Source organism: Mirounga leonina, unplaced genomic scaffold (genome assembly GCF_011800145.1).
Source record: "Mirounga leonina isolate KUSES-001 unplaced genomic scaffold, KU_Mleo_1.0 Mir_170, whole genome shotgun sequence".
Lineage (NCBI taxonomy): Eukaryota > Metazoa > Chordata > Mammalia > Carnivora > Phocidae > Mirounga > Mirounga leonina.
Window position 1 is genome coordinate 4,887,022 of NW_023270433.1, and position 20,106 is coordinate 4,907,127.

Genomic DNA, 20,106 nt, shown 5'->3' on the forward strand with positions numbered 1-20,106 from the left:
CCATCTCACCTGACGTGCACGTCCATGGCCAAAGTGTCGTTCGATTTTGGCTGGGGAAGCGAGTAGCCCTTGCTCTGCAATGCCATGTAACCCTCGGGGCTCCACACGGGCGCTGGATCGAGGGTGGCCACCTTCCTTTCTTGCAGTGGGGGCACACAGTTCTGGTCCTCGGAGCGACAGCCAGTCCCACTGAGGGAATCTTGGGGCAACACTGGCTTCATCAATCCTGAAGAAGGCAAAGGCAAAGAACCAATCTGTATCGGCTCGTTCAGAGAGCCAAGCTGCAATCTCAGGGGCAACCAGAGGCCCAAAGGAGACAACAGTGACCCTATCATGTGGACACAGCAGCCCACCTGCCCACCATCACCAGGCTCTCCATGCTGACCACAGAACCTCTGAAAGCACACATGCGTGCAACGTGAGGTGTCCAAAAGACCAGTCCTGGGGCCCGTGAAGTCCAACCTGAGCTCCCAGGTTCAGAGCCCCGTGTTGAAGAGTGCACCAACGTGGCAAATAGAAACTGGAAATAGCTAACTGGAGAGCTCCTCCTGTTAGCAGAAGACCAGAGGGGCCAATTCGTCAGCCACGAAGGTCTGTGTGCGAGCAGAGACGCCCGAGGTCTCCTGCACACACACACAAGGAAGAGGAGCTGCATGCCAGAGAGCTTTACACAAAGAGCGGGCCTGCCTGCTTTAAAACCCGAGCAAGAAGACTTGGAAAGGGATTTTGGTTTCGGTTCTTTTTTTTTTTTTTTTAAAGATTTTATTTTTAAGTCATTTCTACACCTCACGTGGGGCTCAAACCCACAACCCCAGGATTAAGAGTCAGATGCTCCACCGAATGTGCCAGCCAAGCATCCCAGTTCCTTCTACTTCTAGCCCTAAAACTGACCGCAACACTCCACATTTTTGTACAGTGAATGGGGGCAGGAGGACACACGGATGACAACAAACTGTTAACTGGCCTGAGGTGATTAAGAGACAGAGGACAGGGGTGCCTGGGTGGCTCAGTCGGTTAAGCTTCCGACTCTTGGTTTCAGCTCAGGTCATGATCTCAGGGTTGTGGGATTAAGCCTTGCGGTGGGCTCTGAGCTCAGCGGGGAGGCTGCTTGAAGATTCTCTCTCTCCCTCTGCCCCTCTCCCCCACCTCAAATAAATAAATCTTCAAAACAGAGAGACAGAGGACACCTTGTCCCACCAGACAGAGGCTGGCTGGGTAAAGTCAACCCCCATGGCCTCTCTGTCCATTTCAATCAAGTGGGGGGGGGGGGCAGGGAGGCAGCGCAGAAATTAAAGGTCTCGTTGGGCCTAAGCCTGTGGAGAGAAAAAGATCTGATTTTTCAAATACTCTCTTCAACAAAGCTAATTAGCAGCCCTGCACTTTGTTGTGACCATGTTTTACTAAGATAATCTGGCCAGAAAATGGTTCGACATCACCAGCGGGTTTAAAGCTTTCTTGTAGCTGTGGGGTGCCCTGTTCAAATGCCACTGATACAGGACTCCAATATAAAGTCAGTGTGAGTCAGGAGGTGGAGACCCTCTCTGGAACTCTAAAATTACACGCCGCTCATTAAGTACTAATTACGAAGCACGTCAAAGCGCTCGACACTGTACATCGGCTTGTTTTGGGCAATATGGCAGCTCTTATTACCTGAAAAACGCTGCTACCCCAAACACTCTCTGCCTCAAAAATGCTGTGCAGAATGTGTCAAACATTCCCCTGCAGAGGTTTCCAAGAAGACGGGAAACCCCCACTGGGCTGAAACCACAGCCCCAGGCCAGTGCCACGAGCTGGTGCCTCCTGGACAGGAGCAGGGACACCGCTGTCAGTCCCAGCAACTATGGGCTGGGTCTTCAACACCCAGCAGCAGGGACGATGGGGCTTTTCTGCACAAGGCAGAGAGCTGCAACTGGGATGCTACTCAAGACAGAGGCCCTCAGAGGGCGAGGCCCTCAACTAAAAGGCAGATTTAAAAATATATGCTCCCGGGGCGCCTGGGTGGCTCAGATGGTTAAGCGTCTGCCTTCGGCTCAGGTCATGATCCCAGGGTTCTGGGATCGAGTCCCGCATCAGGCTCCCTGCTAAGCGGGGAGCCTGCTTCTCCCTTTGCCTCTGCCATTCTCTCTCTCTCTTTCATGAATAAATAAAACATTTAATAAAAAAAAAAAAAAAGAGTAACAGGTGGTTCTAGGCGGGCAGGAGAAAACCACCCTGGAGGGACAGATTCTCCACTCGAGCCGTACTGGATTCCTACAATAAATAAAACTCTGCTGAAGATGAACTCACAATCCAAAATTACCAGCATGTGTGGGAAACAGCCTGCCATGAGCCCACACAGGCCACAGGGTTATGTGCCTCCTAAGAACTTCAGATAAAAAATAAATACTAGAAATTATGTTTTAAATTAGTAAAAGCATAAGAAAGTAATTAAGAACTTTAAAAAAATGTATTGATGCACACACAAAAAACAGATCTGATTTGATTTCAGGTCATGACCTCAGGGTATTGGGATCAAGCCTCGTGTTGGGCTCCGTGCTCAGCGGGGAGTCTACTTGAGGACTCTCACCCCCTCTGCCCTTCCCCCACTCACACACGCTCTCTCTCTGAAATAAACAAGTAAACTTTTTTTTTTAAGAATTTATTTATCTATTTGACAGAGACACAGCGAGAGAGAGAACACAAGCAGGGAGAGTGGGAGAGGGAGAAGCAGGCTTCCTGCTGAGCAGGGAGCCCAATGCGGGGCTCGATCCCAGGACCCTGGGATCATGACCTGAGCCGAAGGCAGACGCCCAACGACTGAGCCACCCAGGCGCCCCTTAAGAAGATAGAAATTGTTCCAGTTTCCATTTTTATTTTTATGTTATTTATTTATTTTTAAGATTTTATTTATTTGACAGAGACACAGCGAGAGGGAACACAAGCAGGGGGAGTGGGAGAGGGAGAAGCAGGCCCCCCACGGAGCAGGGAGCCCGATGTGGGGCTCGACCCCAGGACCCTGGGATCATGACCTGAGCTGAAGGCAGACGCTTAACGACTGAGCCACCCAGGCGCCCCTAAACAAGTAAATCTTTAAAAAAAAAAAAATACAAATTTGAGAAAAAAATTCCAGTAATAGAGAAAGAGAAGCTCTGGGGCCCGGCAGGAAAGCTCCCACAAAGAAGGGCGGCTCTGCCACCACCGAGGCGGTGGCCAGAGAATCCACCACCAACGGTCACACGCGCATCCATAAAGTGGATTTCAAGACGTGTGCCCCTCGGGCACGCAAGGAGATCCAGAAATTTGCCATGAAAGAGATGGGAACTGCAGATGTGCGCACTCACTGACACCAGGCTCAACAACGCTGGTGTCTGGGCCAAAGGAGCAAGGAATGTTCCATACCATACCCATGTGCGCTTGTCCAGAAAACATAACGAGGATAAAGAGTCACCAAACAAGCTCTAGGTGTTGGTTATCTGTGGACCTGTCACCACTTTCAAAAATCTACAGACAGTTAATGTGGATGAGAACTAATCGCTGAGTATCAAATAAAAGTAGAAAACTGCAGGGCGCCTGGGTGGCTCAGTCGGTTGAGCATCTACCTTCGGTTCAGGTCATGATCCCGGGGTCCTGGGATCCGGCCCCATGGCGGGCTCCCTGCTTGGTGGGGCCTGCTTCTCCCTCTCCCGCTTCCCCTGCTTGCGCTGACAAATAAATAAATAAAATATTAAAAAAAAAAAAAAAAGTAAGTATAAAACTAAAAAAAAAAAAAGCAAAAGCAGCAGCCAGAGAGAAAACAGAGCAGGCTATGCAGACATGAATCACTCTCAGCAGCAACAGGAGCCAGAAGAAAATGAAATACTATCTTCTTGGTCCTGAAAGAGAGAACTGCCAACCTAGAATTCTACACCCAGCTAGAGAAAGGGTGTCACAAAGACTTTTTCAGGCAAAGAAAACCTACTGCCAAAAAATTTCCTGAAGAACTCGACAGAACGTATGTCATGAAGAAGCATGTTGCACCCAGATGGAAGGAAAACGCAAGAAAGAGAAAGCAGCCAAGAAACCAGTATATGGACAGGCAAATCTGAACAAGCACAGATTGCATGAAACAACAAAAACAATAATGACTACCTTGGTGGGCACAAAAACAAGGAACTAAAATCCTAGGGATCAATAGGAAGACAGACTGATGGCACCATCAGAGCTCCGGTGAGAGGTAAGGACGCGCACTGGCTGTTTCAACTCAGAGGTGCGTATTCGAATGTAACGTAACCACCAGCAACCATAGAAACAGAACGCAGAGCACAACCACCAAGAGAATAGGAAAACTTGCTCCAAAAAAGGAAGAAAAAGAAAAGCACAGAAAGGTGAGATGCACAGAAAGCATAAAATAAGAGAGTAGGAAATCCTAATATAATAATCCCCAAGACCTAAGCGAGGCACTTTGGCAATTAAAGTCTGATTTTCAGAGTGGGTAAAACCATACACATCTTGTACATACAAATTACCCTGAAAAAAAGGCTCAGAGAGGCTGACAGTAAAAAGATGGAAAAAAGATACCAAGTGAGCACTCATCAAAAGAGAACTGCAATGATGACATTAATATCAGACAGAGTGGACATCAGAGGGAGGAAGCACAATCAAGGATAGCAGGTGCTACGTGATGATGAGGAGAACAAGATGCATCATTCCACACCTGTCTGCTTCCAGACAGAGAAAGCAAAACCTGACAGGCTTTGGGATCTGACAGATCTCCATTCAGAGGGGGGGACTCTCCCACACCTCTCTAGGTAAGTGATGGTGGGGAGGGGCGGTAAGTGCTTGTGGTGGGATAGGGTAGGTGCTCACAGCACAGTCAGCAAGTTCCAGGTAATGGGCCGTGTCCAACTGGAGGATAATGTTCTTTTAAGCAAACACAGAATGTTAAAAAAAAAAAAAAAAAGATCATGTCATATCCTACAAAGAAAATATCAACAAATGCCAAGCAACCTGGATCAGGAGCTGGATGGTTTGGTCATTTTTGTTCTAAAACAGCAAAATGGAGTAGATGCTCAAAACCTAAAACATTGACTATCTGCCATTTATAGAAGGTTTCCTGACCCTTGTTCTCTGTGGTCCAGACAATATTGCCTGACTACAAAGCAACCACATTAGAAATTAACACCATAGGGACAATCTTAAAACTCTAAATATTTGGAAAATTTACAACATACCATTAAAAATCATCAACCAAAAAAGGGTAATAAATCAAAATCAAACTAACATTTGAAACTGTATAACAAAAATGTTGTATCTTAAAACTCCTATTCATGGGAATTTACAGTTGAGGTCATCCTTGAATACTGAGAACAAAAGGTCAGAAATTAATGAGCTAAGTATTCAACACAATTAATTAAGAACAGAAAAATTTCAAAGGAATTAATGAGGAAAAGAACAGAAATTAATGAAATAAAAGCCAAATAAAATAAAGTAATTAAGAAATCCAAAAGCTGCTTTTTAACGGCATTACACAAACCTTGGGAAGGACAAATCAAGGGCCAAAAGGGAAGAGAATGGGCATAAAGAACATTAAGAATGGAAAGAAAGAAACTTCAATAAAAAAAAAAAAAGACAGAGGGACACAACGACACAGCAGGAACACCAGAACTAATTAAAACAATGTATAACGCGTGACCGGAAGGACTCTTCCCAGCGATGCCATGTGACTGGAACTATTACCATAGCCTCACTTTGCAAACAACAAAAAGTTCCAGCTCAGGCTGGTCCTGTGCGTTCCAGGAAAGGCCAAAGTCCAGGTGGGTCCAACTCCCGAAGGAACACCCTTACCCCCACACCATCCCACTGGAGCATGCTTACCTGAGGGGTGGAGGGCGGAGGGGTAGAAATCCACTGGGGCGCGGGTGGGCGGGATTCGTGGGTCCATGTAGGAAGGCATCATCATCCACCTGGGATCGAAGCCCAGCATCTGGGGATGGTGGGGGTAGAAGGTGCGCTGTGGGTGGGAAGGCGGAGGGTACACGGGCTGCCAGTGCTGCATTTTGTAGAGCTGCTCCTGACCGGGGAGAGAGACCAGGTTAGACAGGTGCCGGGGCAGAGCCTGCGCCTGTGTGTACTCCCGTGCACACACACACACACTCACGTGCACGCACGACACACACATGCTCACATACCGCCCCCGCCAGTCACGCCAAGCCCGGGCTGGAGGAGTGTCTGATGGTTCCCCACGGCTCTCTGTGGGGCAGCCCGAACCCCACCGGGCCCGATGTGAGCTGCCCTACCTGCCGCTAGCTTCAGCACACGACTGCCGGCCTCGTGGGGCCCTGGTTACACACTGGGCCCTCCGTCTAGAAGGCTCCTGCTCGCTCCCTCCATCCTGGCTCAGCCCTGCCCTTCCTTCAGTTTCCGCTTAAAACGCCTGTCCTCTGGGCAGCCCACTGCAAGTCCGCGGGCGGGACCAGACGGCCGTCCTCGCTCTGCGACACTGGGACTCCTCCCTGTAGCACTCCCAGGAGGTCGCGATTCTGTACTGCTGGTTTCCCCTCACAAAGCTGTAAGCGACTACATGCCGAGCCCCCTGTAGCAGCCCTGCCCTCCTACCACACTGCACAAACGGGTGAGTATCAGCAAAACATTCAAATCAAGTCCTGCACCCGCGAGGGTTCGCTTCCAGCCCTGCCCCCCAGCATCAGTGACCCCCGGGGCACCACATAAGCGCCCCGAGAATCAGCATTCCAGCAGGAGCCAGGTACAGAGTCGGTTAAGGAGAAGAGCCGACCGGCTTCGCCCTACCCCTCTGCAAACAGGAAGGCCTGGGCCGGGTGCACGGAGCTGCTCCTCCGTCCGGCCCCCAGGCCCCCGGGGAACCTGACCAGACAGTCTGTCTGCCAGGCTCCTTCGGCTGCCCTGGTGCGCTCAGACTCCTTTCTATTCCTGAGGAATGACTTACCCGTCCCCGCCCCCCGAAGCGTTACTCTTACGGCTGTGTCTGGCTGGAGTTACCCCAGGGATCGTGCTGATCGGTAATTCTCCACCAGGCCCGCGAATCGCTGCACGGTGCTCGCTCACTCAACAGTGCCAAAGCACGAAGAGTATCACCTCCTGTTTATAGCTCAGGATCTGGTGAGCTTCCGAAATACCTCGCAGGGGCCCAGGGGAAGGAGGATCTGAGGTGAAGGCTTTAAAGGCAACTAAAAAAGATTCCGGAAAAGGCTGAAGACCCTGATTTGTCTCCCTAAGGCACACATGTTCCGGTCCATGCTCAGTCATCACTACCAACGACTAAAGGCACATCTAGCAGCTGGGCTACGTGATGTCCACATTTCCTGTTTCCCACCAAGGCGCACTGCTCATCAGTACGAACCTGTTCCTCCACACATCCCTCCTCAAAGACACACTCCCCGAAGAGTGCTCCAGTGGGGCCACCAGAGATTGGTGTGATGACAACCATCACCCACGTCATCCTCCCCGGGGCAAACAAGGTCCCTTTTGAGCTTTACGAACCACTCAAAATGAGGACACTGGTAACACTGCCGAGCCAGTCCGCGGGCGCCCGAAAAGCCTCGCTACCACCCTGAGGCAGGAATCCATTCCTCCTGGCCCATCCAAGGCCACACCCGACTAGACAAGCTGCACAATCAGGATCAGAATCAGTTCAACACCCACAAACCTACATCCTTAGCCCAAAGCTAGCACACCTCTCCGGCAGCTTTCCAAGCCCTCCTGGGCCTCCTCCCTCGCTGGGAGGGTCCCAGGGTGGACAACGCTGGTCTCGGGAGAGGCCACAGCAGACTGCTCTGAATGAAAACACCAGTGTTCAGTGGAACTGCACTGGGTGAATGCACACAGCACCAACACTTCCTTACCGACACCAGACAACACGGCCAATACGCTACCAACAGCAGTTTTATTCATTTACGGGAGAAATCACTCGGAAAAACGCAAACTGGCCAGGGCTGGTCTTCTAGGGCTGTAAGTTTTCAGGTGCAGCTCCTGACATCCCTGCCAGTGACAGGGATACGGGAGGGCAGATTTCTGTCGGATGCTTTCATCGAAGGGGGAGGGGACATCCAGTGAGCAGTCCGATCTGTTTACCTGCTGCTGCTGGCGCTGGAACCTGGGAGGAAGTGACTTCTGGTACTTGCTGAACTCCTGTGCAGGGGACCCAGCCTCCCTGGCCCCCTCCTCACTGCTGCTCTGGACCACAGCTGGAGGAGCCGAGGGGGCTTCTTCCGAAAACGTGTTGGGGGCTCCCTGGGCAGAGAACTCGGGAGAGCCTAGAGGACAAATAACCAGAAAAACGGCTGCAGTGAGCTCACAAAAGCTGGGTCGGCCAAACACTGACAGCAAGTGCTCTTTCTTGTTGGCACGGACACCCCACTGCCGGCCTCCTCACAGCCCCGAGTCCTGGCACTGCGCTAACTGCCCCGCATGCGTGTGCTCACAGACCCCTGTGACGCCATCCCTTTGGGGGCGAGAAAGCTAAGGGTCGAGAGGGCAGGTGACCTGCCAGAGGTCAGAGTCCGTGGTGAGGCTGGGATTCGGTTCCAGGCAAGAGAGGTTTTACTGAGAAGGACTCCAGCAAACCGGAGAACAGCCACCAGCTCGGCGACAGCCCACATCCATCATCCGAGCAGCAGGAGTCAACACATCCAAAGGCTGTGCGAGTCACCGCGCCTCTCCTCGCCCGCTTCCTCATCGACAAAGGGAAGAGAACAGTTTCCTTCTTTCTTGCCCCGGTCCTAGCTTTCCATTCTTTTTTTTTTTTTTGGTCCCTAGCTTTACTGACCTATAATTAACATCTGCACTCTTAATTCTACTGCAGGGGACAATCAAACCCCAATGCAAAACCTCAGGGACCTGGCGGTGCTTCCCAGGGGAACGCCGCAGAAGCGCAGGGCAGGTGCACACGCAGCCCCCAGACCTGCCCCCGAGGACCCGTCTCAACTGACCCATGCTCACACCAAACCACCTGCTTCCTGGACTCTCCAGCTCAGTGAGTACTGAGGCTGGGCACACGCTGCACCCAGACTTCCAGGCAAGGAAATGGACAGAACAGTCGGCAGTTTCTCAGAATTCCCTGGACAGAAGGGGCTGAGGACTAGCAGATCAGGAATAAGACCCACCTGAGCACCTACCATCAGCCCCTTCTCTCCTAAAAAGAGTTGTTTTTAGTTGATTTAAGAATATCGGGGCACCTGGGTGGCTCAGATGGTTAAGCCTCTGCCTTCGGCTAGGGTCATGATCCCGGGGTCCTGGGATCGAGTCCCGCATCGGGCTCCCTGCTGAAGTTTAGAGCCTGCTTCTCCCTCTCCCTCTGCCCCTCTGCCCTGCTTCTGCGCTCTCTCTCAACTAATAAAACCTTAAAAAAAAAAAAAAAAGTACATCACAAAGAACAAAGCGGGTCGTACTCTCTTCAAAGTGCTCCAAGTCCCCTTTCCGCCCCGCAATCTGTTCCTCGCAGAATTAATGCCAGGAAGAATGCGCTCGAACGAGCAGGCAGGCTCGCTCAATGTCACAAAGGTACGTTTTTTGGGATCTTCTTAAATGAACCACAAGGACCCTGTGCTTGAATTAAAGCCCTCCAGCACCCGCATATTCGGGTGGGCAGTGGCAGGAACGAGAACAGTGATGAGGACAATGAGGACAAAGTTGGTAACACGCATGCTCTTCGCCAAGTGCTTTCTGTACTTTCTTTCCCGTGGCCCCTCAGCGTGTGGGCAGGTACAGGCTACTTCCATCCCGTTTTAACAATGAGGAAACAAGCTCCAGGGAGCGAAGTGTGTAGCTGCAACAGGAGGTGACCCCAGGCCAGAACTCAACAGCCAGTGCTTCCCCGCGTCCCCTTGCTGCGGCCGCAGGTTGCACTAGGAAGCCAGGGAGCCGCAGAGTACTGGCAACAGCCCAGGGTGTCCGCGTCACGGGACCAGGGCCCAGCGCTTACCCTTGCGCACAGCAGGGCCATTCTCCTGTGGGGGCAGCTTCTCGGTGCCTGGAGATCGGGGCACTTCCTTCTCTGCCTGCTTCTGGGCCTCTCCCGCCTTCTGAGCCTGCTTGCACTTCTGGTCCAGCTGCTTGAGCTTGGCAGCACAGGCAGCCAGCCTCTCTTCCCGGGCTCGGCGCTCCTCCTCCTCCCGGCGCTTTCGGGCTCGCTCCACGGCCTCGGACATCTCTGACTGCACAAACTTCTGCCGTGGGGGTGGCTTGTCCTCTTTCTCCTCCATAGACTGCTGCCGGAACATGCTGCCCAGCGAGGATTTCTGCCCAGAGAATAAAGTCGGATGAAACAATGGGCCCCATGCCTGGGGCACGGTCCACCCCACCATGAGATCAGTTCTCCTTCCCGAGACCCCTGAACACCTTTAAGAGGCAGCAGTCACGTGCCGAGTGGACCTGGGTTTCAATCCTGCTTGGCCCTTTACTAATCTGCAGGGAGGTCTGGGCAAGTGCCAACGTTCTCTACCTTAGCTCCCCCTGTGCAAGCTGGGGATAAAGGAGGCCCTAGGGACAGGAGATGTGCAATGAAGGACGTGCAAGGTGCTCTGCACCGTTACCGACACAGGAAACAGTGCCTGGATGCTCTCACCATGGCTAATGCATACACAAGATTAGGGCCTCCACGGCTAGCGGACAGGAGCAGAGACCCACACATTCATCATTTGAGTCGCAAAACGGCTCTCCTCTTTCTCCCGTGAAAATACAGAAACCTCTGGGTGTAAAGGGGCGCAAGAAACTAAAATTCACAATCAGACATATGGTTTCAAAGTGACTCTTCATATAAAGACATCTCTTTGGGCCACTTCATCCACTTCTGAGTCTCTCACTGGTTCCCAGTTACCGGGCAACCAGTGGGACGCCCTCTCAACCCTGGGAAGATTGCTCCCCGATCTGCAGGGAGCGGAGCTGCAGACAGAACACAGCACAGATGATGGGCAAGTGTAACTGAGCACCAGTCACCAAAACTCCCATGAGGAATGACCATCAAAAAACAGAGCTTCCCAGGGCGCCTGGGTGGCTCAGTCATTAAGCGTCTGCCTTCGGCTCAGGTCATGATCCCAGAGTCCTGGGATCGAGTCCCACATCGGGCTCCCTGCTCAGCAGGAAGCCTGCTTCTCCCTCTCCCACTCCCCCTGCTTGTGTTCCCTCTCTTGCTGTGTCTCTCTGTCAAACAAATAAAATCTTAAAAAAAAAAAAAAAAACAACACAGAGCTTCCCATGCCGGATGCTAGTGACAGATGCACACAAGGGTCCCCAGTCCTCAAACATCAAAAACAAGATCTCTGCCTTTTCTGGTGTGCTCATGAGCCCTTGACAAAAGAGCCATGTGACACATTTATTGCAGTCAAGGACTTTTCTCCTGCAAGTTAACTTCTTGTGATCCAGAGACAATAATGACAAAGATTAGAAACTTCGAACTTGGAAGCATTTAAAAGCACTTTCAGATGATGAGACTGGGGCCGAGGTACGCACTTTCCTTTCACGTTGCCTGGGACCAGGCCTGCCCGTGCTCTGGAATGCCGTGCACAGTGACACCCCCCGGGCCTACATCATCATTTACCTCACCCCTCGGGGCTCCCAGAAATGAAAGAGCAGAATCAAAGGGCACGTGTGTAACTCCAGTAAGATGGCTGGGAGTGCCTTAACATTAGCTGCCATTTCATAGACCCCGTGCTCTGGAAAGCGTTTGAACTTTTCAGAAATCTGAATGCATAAAATTATAGAGATTTTTTTCTCTGTTGACTCAGTTAACTCACATTGTTGTTTATGAGCAGATCAAAGTGAAACCTTCCTGGAATACTGAGTAACCCCAATACAGGAATGGAATTTGGATTAACTGCAGGGTAATTTCCAAGAACAGCTCTGTCAATTTTGTTTCCCCTTTGTGTCCCCTATGCCTAACACAGGGCCTGGCACACAGTAGGTACTCAATACAAAAGACTGAAAATAGAGGCATTTTTATTTTATATGATGTAGAACCAGAGCCCCTTAAATGGCAAAGTGCATTAAAAATGGCAATTTTGTTACTGTGGTTGTTGTTTTGCTAAACGTATTTGAATTAATACCTTTCCCTGAACTAACTCTGCGCCTCCTGGACAATCAGTCCCCAAGTCCCGAAGTGTGGCACAAGGCAGGCATCTGGCGCCGGGCAGTCATGGTGGCTAAGAGCAGGTGGTCAGAGCCCAGGCAGGGCGAGGAGGGGGTCCGTGTAGAGGTGTGGCTGGTGTGGGAGTTAGAGCCAACCCAGCTGGGTGAGGAGGCACATCACAAGGAGAGGCGGCCCAGCAGGGAGATTCAGGGCATCCACGTGGGGCAGGGAGGACGGGGCATTGACAGCTGAGGGAGCAAGCAGGGCATCTGTGCAAGGGAGAGAGCGTGGGGGGCAGAAACGGGAGACTGGTCACACACGGGGGGATGGATCAAGTGAGTGTGAATACCAGGGACAATGGGAACAGATGTCTCACTGTTGGAGAGAGGAGCCACAGATACACGGGGGGAAAGACCCAAGTTGGATTGTGTGGAACCAGAGATACCACTGTGAAGTCATGGCTCTCCACACAGATATGGAAATAATAAAGACACAAACATGTATCTATGTGTATCTGTATATACATACACACCTTTCCTCACCCAGCCCACCGAGCAGGCCCAGGAGGAGTGAGCACTCCCGATACCCACATATTGGTTTCTAAGTATCATAAGGGCTGATTCCAGACCAAGGCAAGGTAAGGACAAAATGACCTTGGAAAAGCTCGTCCTGGGGCGCCTGGCTGGCTCAGATGGTAGACTGACCATGTGACTCTTGATCTCAGGTCGTGAGTTCACGCCCCACGTTGGGTGTAGAGCTTACTTGGAAAAAAAAAAAAATTGAAAGAAAAAAAAGAAAGAAAAGAAAAGCTTGTCCTACCAGAAAACAAGGAAACTGCTCAATAATGGATGGGACACAGAAGGACCGACGCCAGCCTGAAGAGGCTCCTGACTGCCAAATCAAAAACACTCGGAGCTTCAAAACAACGAGAGGAAGAGATTATAACTCACTATGTAAATAAGTAAACTAGAAGTTTAATGAGAAACAGGATAGTCATAGCTTCAAAGTATCTCCCCACATATTTTTTATTACAAATGTGGAAGAGAGAAACTCCACAGTGTGAAATTCGGGGGACATTAAAACCTTAGTCGAGAGATCAGAGTGAAAGCTGCCAGAGCGTGCACAGAGCAGGCTCTCTGTCGCATGGTGGGATGCGGGGAGAGGAGTCAGTGTCATTTCTGAGACAGTCTAGCCAAAAATGCAAACCTTGGACCTAATCATGAGGAAACACCAGACAAACCCAACTGGAGGTGAATTCCACAAAATAAATGGCTTGCAGGGCGCCTGGGTGGCTCAGTTGGTTAAGCGACTGCCTTCGGCTCGGGTCATGATCCTGGAGTCCCTAGATCGAGTCCCACATCGGGCTCCCTGCTCGGCAGGGAGTCTGCTTCTCCCTCTGACCCTCCTCCCTCTCATGCTCTCTCTCGCTCTCATTCTCTCTCTCAAATAAATAAATAAAATCTTTAAAAAAAAAAAATTAAAAAAAATAATAAATGGCTTGCAATCCCCACAAGAGTCAAAGTCACGAGAGTGAAGGAAGGCTGAGCGGCTACTGTCTGCAGGCAGCCTGTGATTGGACGGAACCAACTCCAGGCAGGAGGTGGATGGGGCTGAGGATCAGGTGGCAGTGAGGTGTCAGCACTAACTTCCTGGTTTTGACTGCAGTTACCTACGAGGCAGAAAATTAATACCAAAGTTTTCTGCAGTGACAGGGCCTGACCAGGCTGGCAACTTACTCTACAAATGGTTCAGAGAAAAATATTCTTTGTGTTGTGCTTCCAACTTTTTGGTAAGTTTGTGACTGTTTCAAAATTTTAAAAGAAATTTTTTTTAACGAAAAATCAAAAGAGAGAAATGTCCACCCAGGACTTTTCGGAAACCTAACCACGGAACTCAGTGAAGTACAAACGCATAGGCCAGACGACCAGACGACTGCTGAGCTGCGGTCTTGGCGCTCTGGTGAGAACGAATTTGAGAAGAACAGGTGTGTGCGCATGCGTGCGTCTTCCCCAAGCTAGTCACAGGCACAGAACCCCTCCAGGGACCACGGTACCTGGTAGTCAGGGCCAGACGCCCAGCTGTGAAGTTTCCTGGAAAGTGGCTGAGGTTCTGGCACTTTCCGGACGACACGGGTCACACCCACTGCTTCGCCCCAGTCCTTTCCTTCCTCTTGGGAACGCTTGACATCGGCACTGTCCGCGGAGCTCATCGACAACTGTCGCTGCCGTCTGGGGTCCCAACTGCTCCTGGGACAGACCGCAGTGAGCGTGAGTTTTCCCATCAGCCCCAGCATGGTTTGGTCTTACCCGTCAGAGGGCCTCAGGAATCCCCAAGCCAGCTGTCCATACACCAATGTCCTTCCCTGGAACAGACCTAGCCCGCCGTGGGTGAGAGGACACGCCCAGAACACCAAAATCCAGCACCAACATTTACCACGTCACTCTTACACACAAAACTCCAGGTGGGACATTTCACATCCATTACTTGGTTTACGGGAAAATAAGTCCTTTCTCCCCCATTTTAAAGGGTTGGTAACAGAGTTTCAGAGAACTTGGGGAGCTGTCTTCCCAGGAAGAGCGAACAGATTTGAACCTAGGATCCCAGATGAAGGTCCCTTCTCCTTAGACTATGGCTCCTTCCCTGTGTTTTGCATAAAGGAGGTGCTCAATCAATTCTCAAAATAGCAAAAGACGACTCACTGAATGATGCATAATACAGAGAGCAAGAGGAGGAAGCCAAGCAGATGCAGCACGGAGAAGGAGAAGAGGGGTTCCAAACGGAGGCTGGAAGGGAATGGAGATCTGGACAGTGCTCACCTTTATGTGCTGCAGGGAAACAAAGGCACCAGGGTAAAAAAAATATGTGCATTTACCAAGCACTGCTTTTGTGCAAAAGAAGCGCCCAGCACACATCAAGGAGTTCAGAGAAAAGCAGGGGGTCAGGAGTGGCTCCTATGTGTGTGTCTGCGTGTGTCCATGCACACAGGTGCAGGGAGGGCAAAGGGAAGATGAGGCCCTCACTTTGAGAGGCGCCAAGACCACGCAAGGCTCCTGACGCACCAGGAAAGACGACTAAGGCACAGTGTGGAGGAAGGATGTGAGCCAGCTAACCTCTGAATGGTCCAGAAAAGAAAGGATGTGGTCCCAGGGGCCCAGAGACAATGAACAGGAAGGGATGGAGTCCAGGGAAGTGTCGGGAACCCATCAGGGATGGGGAAACAAAGATGATTTAAGGAAGACCCGGGAGCTTGGAGGAGGAGACTCACAACTAACTCGGAGAACACGGAGAAAAGAGCAGGTTCAGGGAGGGGATGGCTTGGGGACTCTCAATCTGAGATGCCCTTGGTCAAAGCCAGCAGCGAAGCTGGGTCCAAACCCATGCTTAACCCTTTCAGTTGAATATTCCATTCACGTCAACTGAAAGAGACGAGGAACAGAGTGTCCTATTGCTCCATAAGTCTGTAAAACTGTATGTCTTTGCCTTTGATTTAAATTCTTGCTCACAATTCCTTCTGGGCTGAGTGTTCCAAGAACTGACCCATAGATATTTCCCAAGTGCATTCAAAGCTTCAGTTAAAATCAAACAGCAGTAAAATAAACCAGAGAAGCCTCAATTAGTTCACTGTTCGTGTACCAGAGAAAAAGTAGCTGAAGGTCACTACCCACCCCCTCTAGAAGGACTTTGAAGTAAATAACATGGAATAACAAAGAAAAAGACTTGCACGCTTGACTATGTAAACATTCAGTTATTGACAATAAAACTGACAAAAGGAAAAACATCAAAGCATTAATATTTAAATGATATAAAACACTAATCCCATTTTAAAGGTGATATAATAAGTCTAATAAATAAATATACAAAGGAAATAGGCAATCCCACACAAACGAAAGCATTCATATTTGCTGGTATTCAAAAATAAAATTAAATTAAATTGAAAAGCAAATTAAAGCAGCCATAAGTACTATTTAAAAAGTACTAGCCAGGGCGCCTGGGTGGCTCAGTCGTTAAGCGTCTGCCTTCGGCTCAGGTCATGATCCCAGCGTCCTGGGATCGAGTCCCGCATCGGGCTCCCTGCTCCTTGGGAGCCTGCTTCTCCCTCTGCCTCTCTCTCTCTCTCTCTCTCTTTCTGTCTCTCATGAATAAATAAATAAAATCTTTAAAAATAAATAAATAAATAAAAATAAATAAATAAATAAAAAGTACTAGCCAGGGGCACCTGGGTGGCTCAGTTGGTTAAGCGTCTGCCTTCAGCTCAGGTCATGATCCCAGGGATCATGGGATTGAGGCCCAAGTCAGGCTCCCTGCTCAGCCAGGAGCCTGCTTCGCCTTCTCCCTCTACCCTTCTCCTGCTTGTGTTCTCTCTCCTTCTCTCTCTCTTCTCTCTCAAATAAATTTAAAAAATCTTAAAAAAAAAGTACTAGCCAGGGGAGCCTGGCTGGCTCAGTCAGTAGAGCGTGCGACTCTTGATCTCAGGGTCAGGAGTTCGAGCCCCACATTAGGGGTGGCGTTTACTTTAAAAATAAATAAAAATAAAAAGTACTAGCCAATCAATCTACTGGCATTATGACAAAAACTAGAGGGACCAAACTACAATGGAGTTTTTTTCCAAAGGGCATTATAGGTAATATGAGTCCAAAAAAGACAGAAAAAGGATGAAATGGTCAAGTAAGTTCAGGAAATCTGGCATACCCCACTCAGCGCTTCTCCCACCTCTCCAAAGATCCCCGACACGCTTCAGCACGCATGTCCTAGGCTCTGGGCAACCGTGAAGTAAAGGAGTTAAGTTGAACCCCGGTGGTTTCCCAGCTGTGCCTGGCCAGAGAAACCCTGCTGGGCACCAGACCCACACGTAATCTGCGGAGCAGGAGGTGCAAACAACACTCGGGAAACACTGGCACGCAGTTAAAACCACCAGGACTCAGCCAGCCCACCAGCCAACCGTGCCGGGATGCGCACCCTGGCTCCGGTCCCACACGCTGTCCCATCCGCAGAAGGGAAACCACATCTGCCCGCGTGAGGCTGCCCATGACCAGGAAATGCACTTGGCACAGTGACCAGCACACGGCTGCACGGCCAAGCAGTGATGCGCGTGCACCCGCTTTGGTCAAGCCCCAGGGAGCGGCGCTCTGAGCAGGGATGGGGGATCCTTACCACTTCGGCCTGCCATCCTTCCCAACTTCTTCCTCCTCTTCATCATCACTGAACTTCAGTTTCTCGGAGTAGTCCACTTCCTCATGAAGGCCTACAACAGGAGGAGGGCCAGGGAGACCGAGAGAAGCCAAGTCTGAGCAGTGCTAAGAGCGCCACCCTGGGGACTTCCTCCAGTCAAGGGCTGCTGTCGGCCCAATGGAGGAGGAAGGGCAACCTGGCCAACCGCCACCATGACAAACACCGCAGATCAGGTGAGGGATGGCTCTGGCTTCGGGCGACAACAGAGCAACCCGGCCAGATTAACCCTTCCACAGATAACGGTTCTTAAATCTGGACAAAATATTTTACAAACATATTAGAAGGTACGGAAGAGTGAACAAAAAAGCAGGCAAAACGAGACGGGAGTCCAACCTGGCAACACAGAGGCTTGGCCAGTGGGATCTGTGAGCTACCCAGCGTGAGGGGCTCAGGGGGCAGAACGTGCCCATCAGCTGACAAGTCGGCACACAAAATGTGGGAGAGCCATATAGGGAAAGAGTATTTTGGCCATAAAAATGAATATGGACACACACCTCAACAAGATGAATCCTGAAAACATGCTCAGTGAGAGAAGCCAGAGAGAAAAGGCCACACGCTATACTGTGCTTCCGTTTACATGAAGTGTCCCGAAGAGGCAAAACCACAGAGACGGAAAGTAAATAGTGGTTGCCAGAGGATGCATGTGGGGGTGGGGGGTCACTGGGAGTGGCTGCTAATGGTACAGTGTGCTTCTTTTGTGGGTGATGGAAATGTTCTGGAACTGGACAGTGGAAATGGCTGCACAAACATGTGAATGTACTAAAACCCACTGAACTGTGGACTTTAAAAGGATGGATTTAATGGTATGTGAAATTTGTTTTATGAACTGTATCTTTTTAAAAAGAAAACAAAAGTCCAATACAATTACAAAGCAAATTTGATGAAAAGGCAAGTGCAACTATACGCTGTCTAGATCATCAGTTTAAATACAAACACAAATGGGCTGAAAGGAAAAGAATTAAAGAAAAAAGACACAACATGAAAACATTAACACCAGAGCAATGATCTAACATGGGACAAAAGACCCCCCCCACCAAGACAAGAAACATTTCTAGTGATAAAGGACATCTGAAAACAATACAAAGGATCAATATGTCGGTCATAAAAATTATAAATGTGCATATGCCTAATAACAGCTTAGAAACCAATGAAGCAGAAACCTGATAGAATTAAAGGGAGAAACAGATAAATCCACAGTCACAGTGGAGAACTCCACACCTCATTTTCAGTAAGAGAATTAGACAAAAATATAAATATGTAAGATCTGAAGGATACTATCAACCACCTTGATAGTGACTAAACTGATATTTACAGATGCTCAACAACTGTAGAATACACATTCTTTTCAAATACACTTGAATAGTCACCAAGACAGACTATGTCCTAGTCATAAAATAAGTCTCAGTGAGTTGAAAAGAACCAGAATCGGGCGCCTGGGTGGCTCAGTTGGTTAAGCGACTGCCTTCGGCTCAGGTCATGATCCTGGAGTCCCGGGATCGAGTCCCGCATCGGGCTCCCTGCTCGGCGGGGAGTCTGCTTCTCCCTCTGACCCTCCTCCCTCTCATGCTCTCTGTCTCTCACTCTCTCTCTCTCAAATAAATAAATAAAATCTTTTAAAAAAAAAAATTAAAAAAAAAGAAAAGAACCAGAATCATACAGTGTATGCTCTTGGACTACAATGGAGTTAAATTAGAAATCCAGAAAGCCCTAATAATTAAAATGAACAGATAACAATCCAACAATGGAGAAAATTAAAGCCCCAAACTGCCTTTTCTTAAGAAATAAAGATTAAAAAGAATAACTCCTTAGCAGAAGTGAATAAGAAAAAGAGAAAAAATACAAATTACCCAATTACTGGGAATGAAAGAAGGGCTATCACTACAGATCCTGCAGACACCAAAAGGAAAAGGAATGCGATCAACAACTTTATACCAATAAATTCAACTCAAAAGAAATGAACAAATCCCTTGAAAAACACGACTTTTTAAATACTGACAAAAACAACAAAGGAAATCTGAGTAGCCCTCTAACTAATCAAAGAAATTAAATTTATTATCAAGAATGTCACCACAAAGAAAACTCCAGGGTCAAATTATTTCACTGATGAATTTTATCAAGCATTTAGGAGAGAAATAATACCAAACTTATAGAAACTCAAAAAGCAAAGAAGGAACATTTTCCAACTCCTCTTATGAGCCCAGCATAACCCAATACCAAAACCCAACAAAGATATTAAAAGAAAAGAAAATCAGAGACCAATATCTGCCATGGACATAGACACCAAGAACCTTAATAAAATATCAACACACTGAATCTAGGCATACAACAAGGTGGAGCTTATTCTAGGAATGCAAGGTTGGTTTAGCATTAAAAATAAATAAACAAACAAATAAGTATCAACCAATCAATCAATGCAGTCCTCCAGATTACCAAAATAAAGGGGAAAAATCTTTTGATCACAGACACAGGGAAAGTTATTAAACAAAATTCAATACCCATTCATGACTTAGAAAACAAAACACTCAGCAAACTAGAAATAGAAGGAAACCCCTTGATCTGATAAAAAAACACCCAAAATCCTATAGCTGACATCAGATTTAACGGTGAAACACTAGACACTTTCTCCCCAAGATCAGGAACAAAGAACTTCAACACAGCACTGTACTGGAAGTACCACACTGCATTTAGGCAAGAAAAAGAAATAAAAAAGGCATATAATCTGAAAAGAAGACACAAAACTCTCCCTATTTATAAGCAACATGATGGTTTATGTAGAAAATTCTAAGCAATCAACAAAAACTAGTAAAACTAATCAGTGT

The 20,106-nt window shown here is 48.9% G+C and overlaps 1 protein-coding gene across 8 annotated transcripts in view; it reads right to left on the reverse strand.

The window, feature by feature from the left end:
* The window catches only part of PRRC2B (proline rich coiled-coil 2B), a 63,389-nt gene that overhangs the window by 24,319 nt on the left and 18,964 nt on the right, over positions 1-20,106 (reverse strand). For 7 of the 8 annotated variants that reach the window (XM_035015593.1, XM_035015592.1, XM_035015586.1 and 4 more), the window contains exons 9-14: positions 17,210-17,300; positions 14,112-14,304; positions 9,917-10,232; positions 8,068-8,249; positions 5,833-6,028; positions 10-226 (exon numbers count right to left, since the gene is read on the reverse strand). In XM_035015593.1, coding sequence (XP_034871484.1) covers positions 10-226; positions 5,833-6,028; positions 8,068-8,249; positions 9,917-10,232; positions 14,112-14,304; positions 17,210-17,300 — 1,195 coding nt within the window. The remainder of the gene's footprint in view (positions 1-9; positions 227-5,832; positions 6,029-8,067; positions 8,250-9,916; positions 10,233-14,111; positions 14,305-17,209; positions 17,301-20,106) is intronic. The other variant, XM_035015589.1, reaches the window with a different exon arrangement.